This window comes from Littorina saxatilis, linkage group LG14 (genome assembly GCF_037325665.1).
Source record: "Littorina saxatilis isolate snail1 linkage group LG14, US_GU_Lsax_2.0, whole genome shotgun sequence".
NCBI lineage: Eukaryota > Metazoa > Mollusca > Gastropoda > Littorinimorpha > Littorinidae > Littorina > Littorina saxatilis.
In genome coordinates, this window is record NC_090258.1 from 3,233,657 (window position 1) to 3,247,013 (window position 13,357).

Genomic DNA, 13,357 nt, shown 5'->3' on the forward strand with positions numbered 1-13,357 from the left:
ATAATTTTTATATATTTAATTTTCAGAGCTTGTTTTTAATCCGAATATAACATATTTATATGTTTTTGGAATCAGCAAATGATGGAGAATAAGATAAACGTAAATTTGGATCGTTTTATAAATTTTTATTTTTTTTTACAATTTTCAGATTTTTAATGACCAAAGTCATTAATTAATTTTTAAGCCACCAAGCTGAAATGCAATACCGAACCCCGGGCTTCGTCGAAGATTACTTGACCAAAATTTCAACCAATTTGGTTGAAAAATGAGGGCGTGACAGTGCCGCCTCAACTTTCACGAAAAGCCGGATATGACGTCATCAAAGAAATTTATCAACAAAATGAAAAAAACGTATGGAGATATCAATCCCAGGAACTCTCATGTCAAATTTCATAAAGATCGGTCCAGTAGTTTGGTCTGAATCGCTCTACACGCACGCACGCACGCACGCACACACACACACACACACACATACACACACACATACACCACGACCCTCGTTTCGATTCCCCCTCGATGTTAAAATATTTAGTCAAAACTTGACTAAATATAAAAAGATAAATTGCACGGGCAATAAGAAATAAATACACGTGTATTAATAATTTATTACACGTGTATTTATGATTTATTACACGTGTAATGTAAAAAATGATTAGTACACGTGCAATAAATAATTAATACACGTGTAATTAATGATTAATACACGTGCAATAAAAATGTCATACACGTGTACGAAATGATTAAATACACGCGTAATAAACATTTCTTACACGTGTATTTAATCATTTCTTACACGTGTATGAAATATTTATTACACGTGTATTTAATCATTATGCTATTCCATAGCATAAGAAACAAGTCGCATAAGGCGAAAATACAACATTTAGTCAAGTACTGTAGCTGTCGAACTCACAGAATGAAACTGAACGCAATGCAACGCAGCAAGACCGTATACTCGTAGCATCGTCAGTCCACCGCTCATGGCAAAGGCAGTGAAATTGACAAGAAGAGCGGGGTAGTAGTTGCGCTGAGAAGGATAGCACGCTTTTCTGTACCTCTCTTCGTTTTAACTTTCTGAGCGTGTTTTCAATCCAAACATATCATATCTATATGTTTTTGGAATCAGGAACCGACAAGGAATAAGATAAAATTGTTTTTAAATTGATTTCGAAAATTTAATTTTGATCATAATTTTTATATTCTTAATTTTCAGAGCTTGTTTTTAATCCAAATATAACATATTTATATGTTTTTGGAATCAGAAAATGATGGAGAATAAGATGAACGTAAATTTGGATCGGTTTATAAAAAGAATTATTTTTTTTACAATTTTCAGATTTTAAATGACCAAAGTCATTAATTAATTTTTAAGCCACCAAGCTGAAATGCAATACCGAAGTCCGGGCTTCGTCGGAGATTACTTGACCAAAATTTCAATCAATTTGGTTGAAAAATGAGAGCGTGACAGTGCCGCCTCAACTTTCACGAAAAGCCGGATATGACGTCATCAAAGACATTTATCAAAAAAATGAAAAAAACGTCTGAGGATATCATACCCAGGAACTCTCATGTCAAATTTCATAAAGATCGGTCCAGTAGTTTAGTCTGAATCGCTCTACACACACACACAGACAGACAGACACACACACATACACCACGCTCTCGTCTCGATTCCCCCCTCTATGTTAAAACATTTAGTCAAAACTTGACTAAATGTAAAAAGATAAATTACACGTGCAATAAGAAATAAATACACGTGTATTAATCATTTATTACACGTGTATTTATGATTTATTACACGTGTAATGGTTATGAGCCAAACGGCTTTCCATAGGTAGCTGATGTAGCTTGTAAGCATTACTGGCCGTGGAACGCACTGTCGATGTGTTGGGTGTGGAACGGCAGTGTGGTGTCAGTGTGGTATCAGAGTGGAACCGTGCGGTATCAGTGTGGCAATCTGGGGGACTCAAGATAACAGAAACGCTAACAAGAGGTAGGTCCTTGTTTCAGTTGAGGAAATAATATTACTCGCGTACACCATTGTACACCGTTGTATGTACAATGATTAGATGTAAGTTCACGTATACATGTACTACTAACAGAAGGGACAAACAGAAAAACCGACAGGCGGACAGACTGGCACACAGACTCGGACACACACACACACACACACACACACACACACACACACACTCGCACGCACGCACACACACACACTCGCACGCACGCACACACACACACCGACACACACACACACACACACTCGCACGCGGCGCACACACACACACACATTGGCACACACACACTGTCACGTTTCACTATATCACACAAGGTGATTATGAAACGGTTAGTTACTTCTAACTAACTAACCACACCACGATCCACTCTCGCAGTCATACAATTAAATAGAATCAACAAAAGTATAAGTTTCAGACGCCTGTTTATGTAATAACCCGCCACCTCCCTCGAGACTTCACTCAAAATATGTTCTTTTACGTTCAAAACGTAAAACCAATGGTCACTGACAAAATGCCAGTTAGAATATAGAAAATTATAGTAACACGCTGATCCCGTGTAAAGCTAGGAAAATATAGCTGATCTGCCTAAAAGTGCTAACTTATGCAGGTGTCACACACCCCACGTTGTCACCGCTCGAATGTAATCATAAATAGAAAAGATGACAACGGTGGTAAACAGGGTGCAAAAGACATGGTGCACTTAGCTTTGTTGTGCCACTGAGTGGACGGCCTGTAATTAGTTCATAGTCTCCACAACTGCTCCGTAGAATGTAGTGCCGTCTGGCGTGGCTACGAAGCAGGGAAAAGTGGAGACATCAGGCGCCTCACTCAGTCGCTGGTTAGCCGGTTAGCTGGTTACATCACACGATCTGGTTACAGCGTCCGCAGACAACAGCGTCCCGCAGATAGGCAGCAAAAAACAGCCAGCAACAGTTGTAGGTAGAACTGAAGAAAGGCTGCAACAAAAAGCCTCGGTGCACTAGACATGTCATGCTACCCCTCACACCCCACCTTTAAACATGTCACCCTGATATATTTCATCGAGCAAGTGGGCCTGCACGAACGGACTTTTACAACAGCAAATCAGCTATTATCCTTCCTTCTCTCCATATCTGCAAAAACCATATACAGATTAGTATTTTAGCGTCACAAAGAGCAAATTATGCGCTAACCTGGAAAGAACAACAGAGAGTATTTCATTCCACAAACACAGACTCGTCAACAGCGTTAAATAATGATTTATTACCTCAAAAGCCTATGTAGGTAGCACTCTCATTGAAGCGAAAACCGCTTCCTCCTTTGAATGGCACCTGTTCGTCAACAGCGATATCCCATTCAACCTCTTGCTGAGTCCTTTATGCGGTGAAATTACCTTCCCGCACAGCGAAGAGAATTTGACGACCCGTCAACGTCAGACCGCATGTGAACGGAGAGAAAGTGGTCTCAAACTGAAGTTTCCTGAAGCCCTCCTGTACATATGCAGAGCGGCGCGTTGAATATCAATGCAGAACTCAAAGCGATGAAATCCATCAAACTAGCAGGAAATATAAGACACCGACCGTTCTCCCCAGCGCTGAGTTTTCGAGTGTCAAGTTAACATGTATCAGACAGACAACCTTGAAATCACGTGACTAACCCTGTCACATACCCCAGTTCAGTTATCGACAATCCTGCCTCGACAGCAGAAATCACCCCCGTGAAATCCGTGCAACACAAAATACCCGTGTTCGTTTTGCGCTGTCAGCAAAACCCGTTGACAGAAAGCACAGGCGCTTTCTATAGTGACACACACATACACACACTCTTCGTACATTAGTCCCTATTTAGAGCGATATCCAGATGCCAGATTTGTGCTGATTTTTTGTACATCGTTAAAGTTACTGTACCTGTCAACGCCAGGTGCACGGAGCCCCTAGGGCTTTCTGTCATATGCCTCAGGCAGCTATCTGTTTGAAAACATACCAAGTTTCATTGACTTTCCATGCAAGGAGTCAAAAACTGCAAATTTTATAGAAAATACTTTTGGACTGCCACCTCGGCCAGGGTCACATCAAGTCCCGCACGTGAACTAATTACGTCAATTGTGTATGTGTGTGTGTGCAGGGCCGGACTAGGGGGGGGGTTACAGGGGTTGCACTCCCCCCCCCCCCTGGCTTAAGCATGTACCTCCCAAACGCTTTTTTTTTGAGGGGGAGGGAGGGGGGATTGCATCTGGATCATCATGAAATCCGAGACTAAATCGCACCTCTCAGCCCCTCCAAAAAAAAGTATGAGTCCTTACAATCTCAATTCTTCTTCATTGCCTATACAGCTTGCTGTCGAATTTACCTTTTTCGTTCAAGGAGAGGCTTCCTTTCCCTCCAGAAACATTAAAAAAAACGTTCAGCTTCAAGGCGGCGAAGCCCCCTTGCAACCCCCACCAACCCCCTTGCAACCCCCACCAAGGGGGCTTCGCCCCTGGACCCCCATCTGTAACCCCCCCCCCCCCCTAGTACTTACCTAGTCCGGCCCTGGTGTGTGTGTGTCTGTCTGTCTGTGTGTGTGTGTGTGTGTGTCTGTGTGTGTCTGTGTCTGTCGGTGTCTGTGTCTCACGGTGTGGCTGTCGCTTGTATGTGTTTGTGTGTGACCTATGAGTGTGTGTGTATATATATATGTGTGCCGCGTGTATGTATTTGTGTGTGTGCACGGTGTGTATGTTTCTGTGTCTGTGTGTCTGTGTGGGTGCCGCATGTATGTGTTTGTGTGTGTTTAGGCCTATGTGTGGGTGTATACATGTGTCCCGCGTGTATGAGTGTGTGTGTGTGTGTGTGTGAGGGGGGGGGGTTCTTGTACTTTCTGTCTTTGTCATGTAACAGTGTGACACCGATGTTTGCCTGATGTTGTTTATGAATAGAACTTGAATCGAGTAACGCATTTAGAAAAAGGTTTGTACAGTTCGTGTCAGAAAATAAAACTCCCTTCTTTGCCAGGCACCCCTAATGTAGGTTAGGCTGTAAACATTGTAATCTACTGCGACAACAAGTGTTATTTGGCCGCGACAAAAACAGTCTCCCTTTCAGGACGGAAGCGTCACTGCATTCATGTGGATACAAGTCAACGTCACCTTGTTCACAAAACAGTTAGTGGTTCGTTCCGCTCTGTTTTAATGGACTGAAAGAAAGATCTGGAGATGACGACCTGAGAGAGCGAGAGAGAGAGAGAGACAATGACAATGACAATGACAATTCTTTATTTTACGAGGGTAACAGAATAAGCATTGGTATACTTTTTTTGCATCTGGCCCTCGCCCTAAAGAGGGACTAAATCTACTATAATAACTACTACTACATACTTACATAATTAGTAAAACAGTATAAGTTTATGTACATAAGTGCATTATATGAAACATTGTAGTTTATAAGAGAGAGAGAGAGAGAGAGAGAGAGAGAGAGAGAGAGAGAGAGAGAGAGAGAGAGAGAGAGAGAGAGGGAGAGAGAGAATTGAATTGAATTGAATTGAAATTTATTTTACGAGGGTGACAGAATAAGCAATGTATACATGCTTTTTTTCATCCGGCCCTCGCCCATTTAGGGGTAACAAACAAGAAGAAATAAAAGATAAGTTTAACTATAGTACAAATGACATATTTACCATAATTAACATGTCAAGCAACCAATAAGACATTTTAAGATGCATTAGGATTCTTTAGCAATGCTTGAAAATTATATATAACAGAGGAATATGTGTTTGTATAAAAAAAAAATTAAAAAATCCTTCATGAATTATGCTTATATATAATCATGTTTTTCAATATAATCAGAGAGTACAGTTATATTTTGCCAGCTGCTTGATAATATTTCTTATAAGTTTTGTAAAAGAAACAGCATGTAATATTCCTTGAATGATGTTTCATGAATTCGTAATTTAATTATATTTGGAATGGCGTTCCACATAATTGCTCCAGAATATGATAGACTCGACTTGTACAGGTCGATTCTTGGAGTTGGGGTAATTAATTTGTTACATTTTCTATAATGATTTATTTTGAAATTTGAGGCAATGAGTGTAGGTGCATTCCCTGACATAATTCGATACATCATCACACTTTTGTTATATGCAAATCTATCTTTGATAGGAAGAATTTGCAATCGTTTATAATCAGTCATGGAAAGAGATGTATTTAAAAAAAAAATAATTTAACAGCTCGTCTATGTAAAGTGCCCAAGTGTTTCAAAGTATTTGCACTTGCAGAGTCCCACACTGTGGAAGCATAGTCAATAGCTGACTGAATATGTGCCTGAAAAAACAGTTTTCTTGTGCGAAGGTCTAGAAAGTGTTAGATTTTTGATAACTGAAATATTTTTTGGATGTGTTTTTACAAAGTGTATCTACATGTTTTGACCAAGACAGGTTATTGTCAATAGTTATTCCCAAGACGTTATGGCTATCAACTTCGGTAACATCTTGATTTCGTATTAGCAATGTCGGAAATCCAGATGTTAGATTTTGTCTTTTTTGCCTCGTGGTAAGTAGCATGCATTTAGTTTTATTTGGATTCAGTGACATATGGTTTAGTTCTGACCATTCAAGTAATCGATCAATGTTTTCTTGGAGGATATTTGCTAGTTTAATAAGACCTTGGTGACTAGAATGAATTGTAGTATCATCTGCAAATAGTTCACACATGCATTTTACAAAATAGAGGTAGGTCGTTTATATATATAGAGAAAATAGTAATGGACCAAGAATAGAACCTTGTGGTACTCCAAACCTTACTGTTTGCTTACAAGAGTATGATTGTTTCAGATAAGTACTTTGCTGTCTGCCTGACAGGAAAGATGTTAAAATGTTTATAGAATTTGTTGCAATTCCATAAATCTCAAGCTTTTTGATAAGGAGTTTATGGTCAATTAGGTCAAAAGCTTTAGCAAAGTCAACAAATAGAGCAGCACAGAACTGATTATTATTAATGTTTGTCAGCCATTGGTCTACTAAACTAATAAGCGCTGTTTGACATGAGTGTTTTTGCCTAAAACCTGATTGATTATCATGGATCAATTTATTGTTCTCAAAGTGAGAAAGGATGTGTTTATTGATATGTTTTTCAAGAGGCTTCGAAAGGATTGATAGAATTGATATTGGTCTATAATTTGAAGGATTTGTAGTATCTCCTGATTTAAAGAGAGGAATCACTTTAGCCTGTTTGAATTGTTTAGGAAAATAGCTTTTGTCAATACAAAGGTTATAGATAAATGTCAATGTATCTGTGATAATTGGAGCTGCCATTGTTATAATTTTTGCATCCAGACCATCTATGAGAGAGTGAGTGGGAGAGACAGAGACAGAGAGAGAAAGAGACACAGAGAGACACAGAGAGACAGAGAGAGAGAGAGAGAGAGAGAGAGAGAGAGAGAGAGAGAGTAGCCGATTGCTAATCAATGGGTTTGTCAGGGGCAGGTGAGGGGCTGAAGGTTGCTATCGCTCACTGATCGCTGTTTGACTGGATGCCGGGGTGGTTCCGCAGTGTAATTAACAGTAATGTGCTTGCCGGGTTGGTCGGTTAGTTGTTTGCTGGCTGGTTGTGTCTGTCTTCTTCTTCTTCTGCGTTCATGGGCTGACACTCCCATGTTTGTTATAATTGTGTCTACACATTTTCAAAGATTGTGTCTGCTCTTGTCTCACGCAGTGACACAGTGATCTCACCACAGCCAGGATGATGAATGCGCTGGAGCGTCTGTTCGTGGACTCCAAGCTGGGTGTTCATGTGTTGGTGTGTGTGTTCGCTATCTCGTCATGGGTGGACATCAACGGAATGTGGGTAGAACTACCCATCTTCGTCACCCACCTACCCGAGGAATGGACTCTGCCATCTTACATCACCATCCTCAGTCAGGTTAGTGTTTCCGAGGCAGCCAGACAGACAGACAGACATCGCACATTTACACTGTACAGAAACACGCATACACACACACACACACACACACACACACACACACACACACACACACACACACACACAAGCGAGAGGGAGAGAGAGAGAGAGAGAGAGAGAGAGAGAGAGAGAGAGAGAGAGAGGGAGGGAGGGAGGGAGGGAGGGAGGGAGAGAGAGAGAGAGAGAGAGAGAGAGAGAGAGAGAGAGAGAGAGAGAGAGAGAGAGAGAGAGAGAGAGAGAGCATTCAAACACAGCGATGGTTTTACTTCCCATCTCCCCCCTTTCCCTCGTCGCGATATAACCTTCGTGGTTGAAAACGACGTTAAACACCAAATAAATAAAGAAAGAAAGAAAGATGGTTTTACTGTACACGAGTTAGCTAATCAGTTGTTTCGGTAACAAATCTAAATCAGTCAAACGAGGAGCGAATGTAAACTGATGTATGTCTTTGACTGAACAGCATGAGTTCTGTATCATTCAACGTCTTGCTTCTATTTGTTTTTCAGATCGCCAACATCGGGCCTATCATCTTCATCATCATCGCCTACATCCTCAAGAAAAGGTCACCGGCATCCAAGCTGACCTTGGACAAGGTCACATCCTACGCCATCATGTTTGTAGGCCTGACCTCGACCTTGCTCTTGGCGTTTCTATGGCAACGGACGGCCCACGTGGCCGGTAGCGAGAGGAGCGTGGCTCTCCTGGCACTCAGTTTCTTCCTCGCCGTCATGGACTGCACGTCATCACTGGCCTATGTAGCTTTCCTCGCAGCTCTCAAACCCGCCTACATGGCTAGCTTTTTCTTTGGTGAAGGTCTGAGCGGCTTTCTCCCAGCCATGATGGCGTTAGGGCAAGGCGCCGGGGATGTCCTCTGCGTCAACGGTAGCTCTACGGTGGAGAAAAACATCAGCGGCGTGTTGGTCAACGGGACGTCTTATTTTGAATACCCCACCTACACGGACCCTCGCTTCTCCGTTCAGCTCTTCTTCATCCTCCTCTCCGCGCTCATCTTTCTCTCAATCGTGGCCTTCACCTTGCTCAACTTCTGGGGGTACTGCAAGGACGAGTTTGTGACCGCGTCCTCCTATGACCTTGAGCAAGACTTCGAGGAGAAGACGAAGGGGAAGAGCTACAGCTGTGGAGACTCTGTCGAGGGCCTGGGTATCTCCAACCCAGTGTGTTCTGTTAGAGACGAGACACCGAATATTGCTGACGGCCATGCACACTTCACTGACCTCCATAAGTCATCGGATTCTGGGTCTCACGTTATGGCTGCGGGATCGTCCGGGTCTGGGTCGTCAGGAATTGGCTCTAACGGGTCACGTGACACTCTCGTTCAAAATGATTCCAGCGATGAAGGGAAGAGCTTGGTGAAGAAGGGGGAGGACAAGGAAGTCTCCATGGTTATCGCTATCTTTCTGCTGGTGCAGGTCGTCATCATCAATTTTCTCATCACCAGCTTTGTGCTGTCAGTGCAGGTAAGCATGTGGCACTGGTGAGTTGTTGTGCTGTCAGTGCAGGTAAGCATGTGGCACTGGTGAGTTGTTGTGCTGTCAGTGCAGGTAAGCATGTGGCACTGGTGAGTTGTTGTGCTGTCAGTGCAGGTAAGCATGTGGCACTGGTGAGTTGTTGTGCTGTCAGTGCAGGTAAGCATGTGGCACTGGTGAGTTGTTGTGCTGTCAGTGCAGGTAAGCATGTGGCACTGGTGAGTTGTTGTGCTGTCAGTGCAGGTAAGCATGTGGCACTGGTGAGTTGTTGTGCTGTCAGTGCAGGTAAGCATGTGGCACTGGTGAGTTGTTGTGCTGTCAGTGCAGGTAAGCATGTGGCACTGGTGAGTTGTTGTGCTGTCAGTGCAGGTAAGCATGTGGCACTGGTGAGTTGTTGTGCTGTCAGTGCAGGTAAGCATGTGGCACTGGTGAGTTGTTGTGCTGTCAGTGCAGGTAAGCATGTGGCACTGGTGAGTTGTTGTGCTGTCAGTGCAGGTAAGCATGTGGCACTGGTGAGTTGTTGTGCTGTCAGTGCAGGTAAGCATGTGGCACTGGTGAGTTGTTGTGCTTTCTTGTCTTTTGGTAAGTTGTGTGTCTGAGAGTGCATTGTTTTGCTGAACTGATGTCTCGTTACAAAGTGTCTTTCTCGACTTAGTGTTAAAACGTCCTAGCTGTTAAAACGTCCTAATTTATTTCCTGTTTTTGTTGTGATGCGCTTCTTGTCCATATATACTTATATGTATACATGTATGTTCTTCGTTTAATTTTATGATTACGTAACAAACCTGTTTTTAGCCGCAGTATAGTAGACCCTCTTCAGGGCGAGGGCCAGAGAAGCATAACCTATTATACCGTGCTCATTGTTGTCATTATCTCTCTCTCTCTCTCTCTCTCTCTCTCTCTCTCTCTCTCTCTCTCTCTCTCTCTCTCTCTCTCTCTCTCTCTCTCTCTCTCTCTCTCTCTCTCTCTCTCTCTCTCTCTCTCTCTCTCTCTCTCTCTCTCAGGAGCATTTCTCTGGAACTCCTTCCCCCAACAGATAAGAAATGCAACTTCAGTGAAAATGTTTAAGAGACAGTCACGTTCACACATCATTCGTGAATGAAATGTCTTGTTCGATTGTTATTTTGCTAAACATTTTGTACTAGTGTTAACGGCTGATCTGAGCAACTTCATTCTCAAATGAAAGATATAATAACTATGTCAATGTAATTCTGTAATTTTTGAGTTCTCCTTATGTAATTCCTTAAATGCACATTGTGTTGCATTCCATACAATGCATTTCTGTATTTTATATGATTTGTCACGTTTCAATATCACACTAAGGTGATTATGAACGGTTAGTTACTTCTAACTAACTAACCACACCACGATCCACTCTCGCAGTCATACAAATAGATAGAATCAACAAAAGTATAAGTTTCAGACGCCTGTTTATGTAATATCACGCCACCTCCCTCGAGACTTCACTCCAAAAGATTTTCTTTTTACGTTAAATACGTAAAAACAAGTGTTCACTGACAAAAATGCCAGTTAAAGTACAGAAAATAATAATAACACGCTGATCCCGTGTATAGTTAGGAAAATATAACTGTCTGCCTTAAAGTGCTAATTCATGCAGGTGTCACACACCCCACGTCGTCACCACTCGAGTATAATCATTAATAGCACAGATGACTTGGTGGTAAGGGTGCAAAAAACATGGTGCAACTTAGCTTTTTGCCACTGAGTGGGCGGCCCGTAATTAGTCTGTAGTCTCCACAACTGCTCCGTTGAATGTAGTGCCGGTTAGCGTGGCAACGAAGCAGGGAACAGTGGAGACATCAGGCGCCTCACTCAGTCGCTGAAGGTCCTCCCGTAGTCTACCAGAAAAAGTAGCGTCGTAGCTGGTAGGACGGTGACAGCGACAGCAGATCACCAGTATAGCTAGCAGGTTAGCAGGTTACAGCAATGCCGCGGACGACCTGGTTACAGCATCCCAGCGTAGCACGTAATAGAATACGTTGGCAGTAACAGAAGAAGGCTGCAACAAAAAGCATCGGTGCACTAAACATGTCATGCTATCCCTCACACACCACCTTTAAACATGTCACCTTGACATATCTCATCGAGCACGTGGGCCTGCACAAACGGACTTTTACAACAACAAATCAGCTATTTTCCTTCCTTCTCTCCATATCTGCAAAAACCATATACAGATTAGTATTTTAGCGTCACAAAGAGCAAATTATGCGCTAACCTGGAAAGAACAACAGAGAGTATTTCATTCCACAAACACAGACTCGTCAAAAGCGTTAAATAATGATTTATTACCTCAACAGCCTTATGTAGGTAGCTCTCTTTTAAGCGAACCCGCTTCCTTTCGAATGACTTCTGTTCGTCACAGAAATACCGTCATCCTCCTCTCGCGCTGAATCCTTATGCGGTGAAAACGCACAGCGGAGAAACCTTGACGCCCCGACTGTCAGCCAGCATGTATACAGTGAGAAGGTGGTCTGTCCTTGTAGTTCCTTTTAAGCCCCACTGGCAACTAAGCAGCATGGCACGTTGATATACAGTAAAGTATTTAAACGTGTTGAAGACCATCAAACTTGTAGGAGAATTCTGACACCGACCCTTCTCTCTCGCTGCTGAGTTTCGAGTGTGTCATTAATATGTCTCAAACAGACAACCTGGACAAAATCACGTGACTCACCTTGTCACATTCCAAGTTCAGCTATCCCAGTTTTGCCCCGACAGCAGAAATCACCCACGTGAAATCCGTGCGACACGAAATTCTCGTGTTCGCTATTGCTCGGTCAGCTAAAACCCAGCCGTTGACAGAAAGCACAGGCGCTTTCTATCGCAATTGACCAAGAGAAGGCACCCCACAGAGTGACACTTTCTCGATCCATGTCACTAAATCGTGACACACCTCCCCTCTTCAAGACGAAACCTCGGTTTCGCTCCCAGTCATGTTCTCCTCTACAGCCCGAGAGAGAAAATCAGCTCCAACATTGTTGGCGCCCGGAATGACGCGTACCGTGAATTGGTACGGTTGGAGGATCAACGCCCAGCGCATAAGTCTGGCGTTTGCCAACCTTGCAACCTGAAGGTATTGCAGAGGTTGATGGTCCGTCTCCAGACAGAAAGGTCGTCCGTACAGGTACGCCTCGAACTTCTGGATGCCCCAGACAATGGCGAGACACTCGCGTTCAACCGTTGCATATGCTGCCTCGGCCGAGGTCAGCTTACGGCTGGCGAAGCAAACAGGGTGCAAAAACCCCTCTGTCAGTCCTGAAGCAACACTGCCCCAAGTCCTTTTCCTGAAGCGTCTGTCCTCAGCACGAAGTCCTTCTTCGGGAAGAATAGGCTTTGCCTAAAACCTTTATCCTTTTGTAATAAAGTTCAGAGTCTGAGTCTGAGTCTCTCTCTCTCTCTCTCTCTCTCTCTCTCTCTCTCTCTCTCTCTCTCTCTCCTCTCTCTCTCTCTCTCTCTATTTTGTTACCGCTAAGGTAATTTTCATTTTAAAATTCAACAGGGTCGTTGTTGTTGTTGTTGTTGTTGTTGTTGTTGTTGTTGTCCTCTGTCTACATTTTAAACAAAAAAGGAGACCACAACAAAAACACATGTGTTGACACTGCTCTGTGAATATGTCCACAGACCTACTCCAGTCTTCCTTACGGCATCTCGACCTATAACCTTGTGGTGACCTTGTCTAACATCGCCAACCCCCTGGCCTGCTTTGTCTCCCTTTTCCTCGCTGTCTCCTCCCCATTGACCATCTCCGCGCTGACGTCACTCGGGTGCGCGTGCGGTGCATACATTATCGTGGCAGCCACCATGAGTCCTGATCCACCAATGGTGGGCCACGCGGCGGGCGGTCCTGTGTCGGTCAGTGATTGGCTGATTTGTGGAGTTTTAGCATAATTATCCCCAATTAAAAATCCATGTTTCTGTAACTA

The 13,357-nt window shown here is 43.1% G+C and overlaps 1 protein-coding gene and 1 long non-coding RNA gene across 6 annotated transcripts in view; one reads left to right on the forward strand and one right to left on the reverse strand.

Annotated features, from left to right (window-relative positions):
- LOC138946907 (solute carrier family 52, riboflavin transporter, member 3-B-like) overlaps positions 1 to 13,357 on the forward strand; it is a 52,883-nt gene that overhangs the window by 15,705 nt on the left and 23,821 nt on the right. For 3 of the 5 annotated variants that reach the window (XM_070318307.1, XM_070318304.1, XM_070318305.1), the window contains exons 2-4: positions 7,684 to 7,890; positions 8,436 to 9,407; positions 13,056 to 13,286. In XM_070318307.1, the coding sequence (XP_070174408.1) occupies positions 7,711 to 7,890; positions 8,436 to 9,407; positions 13,056 to 13,286 (1,383 nt within the window). In that variant the 5' untranslated portion in view covers positions 7,684 to 7,710. Of the gene's footprint in view, positions 1 to 1,855; positions 1,994 to 7,683; positions 7,891 to 8,435; positions 9,408 to 13,055; positions 13,287 to 13,357 lie in introns of those variants that run through there. The other 2 variants (XM_070318306.1, XM_070318308.1) reach the window with 2 other exon arrangements.
- LOC138946633 (uncharacterized) lies at positions 2,424 to 3,733 on the reverse strand. Its single transcript, XR_011449379.1, has 2 exons — positions 3,265 to 3,733; positions 2,424 to 2,974 (listed from the first exon to the last, which is right to left on the reverse strand). It is a non-coding gene; the product is annotated as an uncharacterized lncRNA (long non-coding RNA).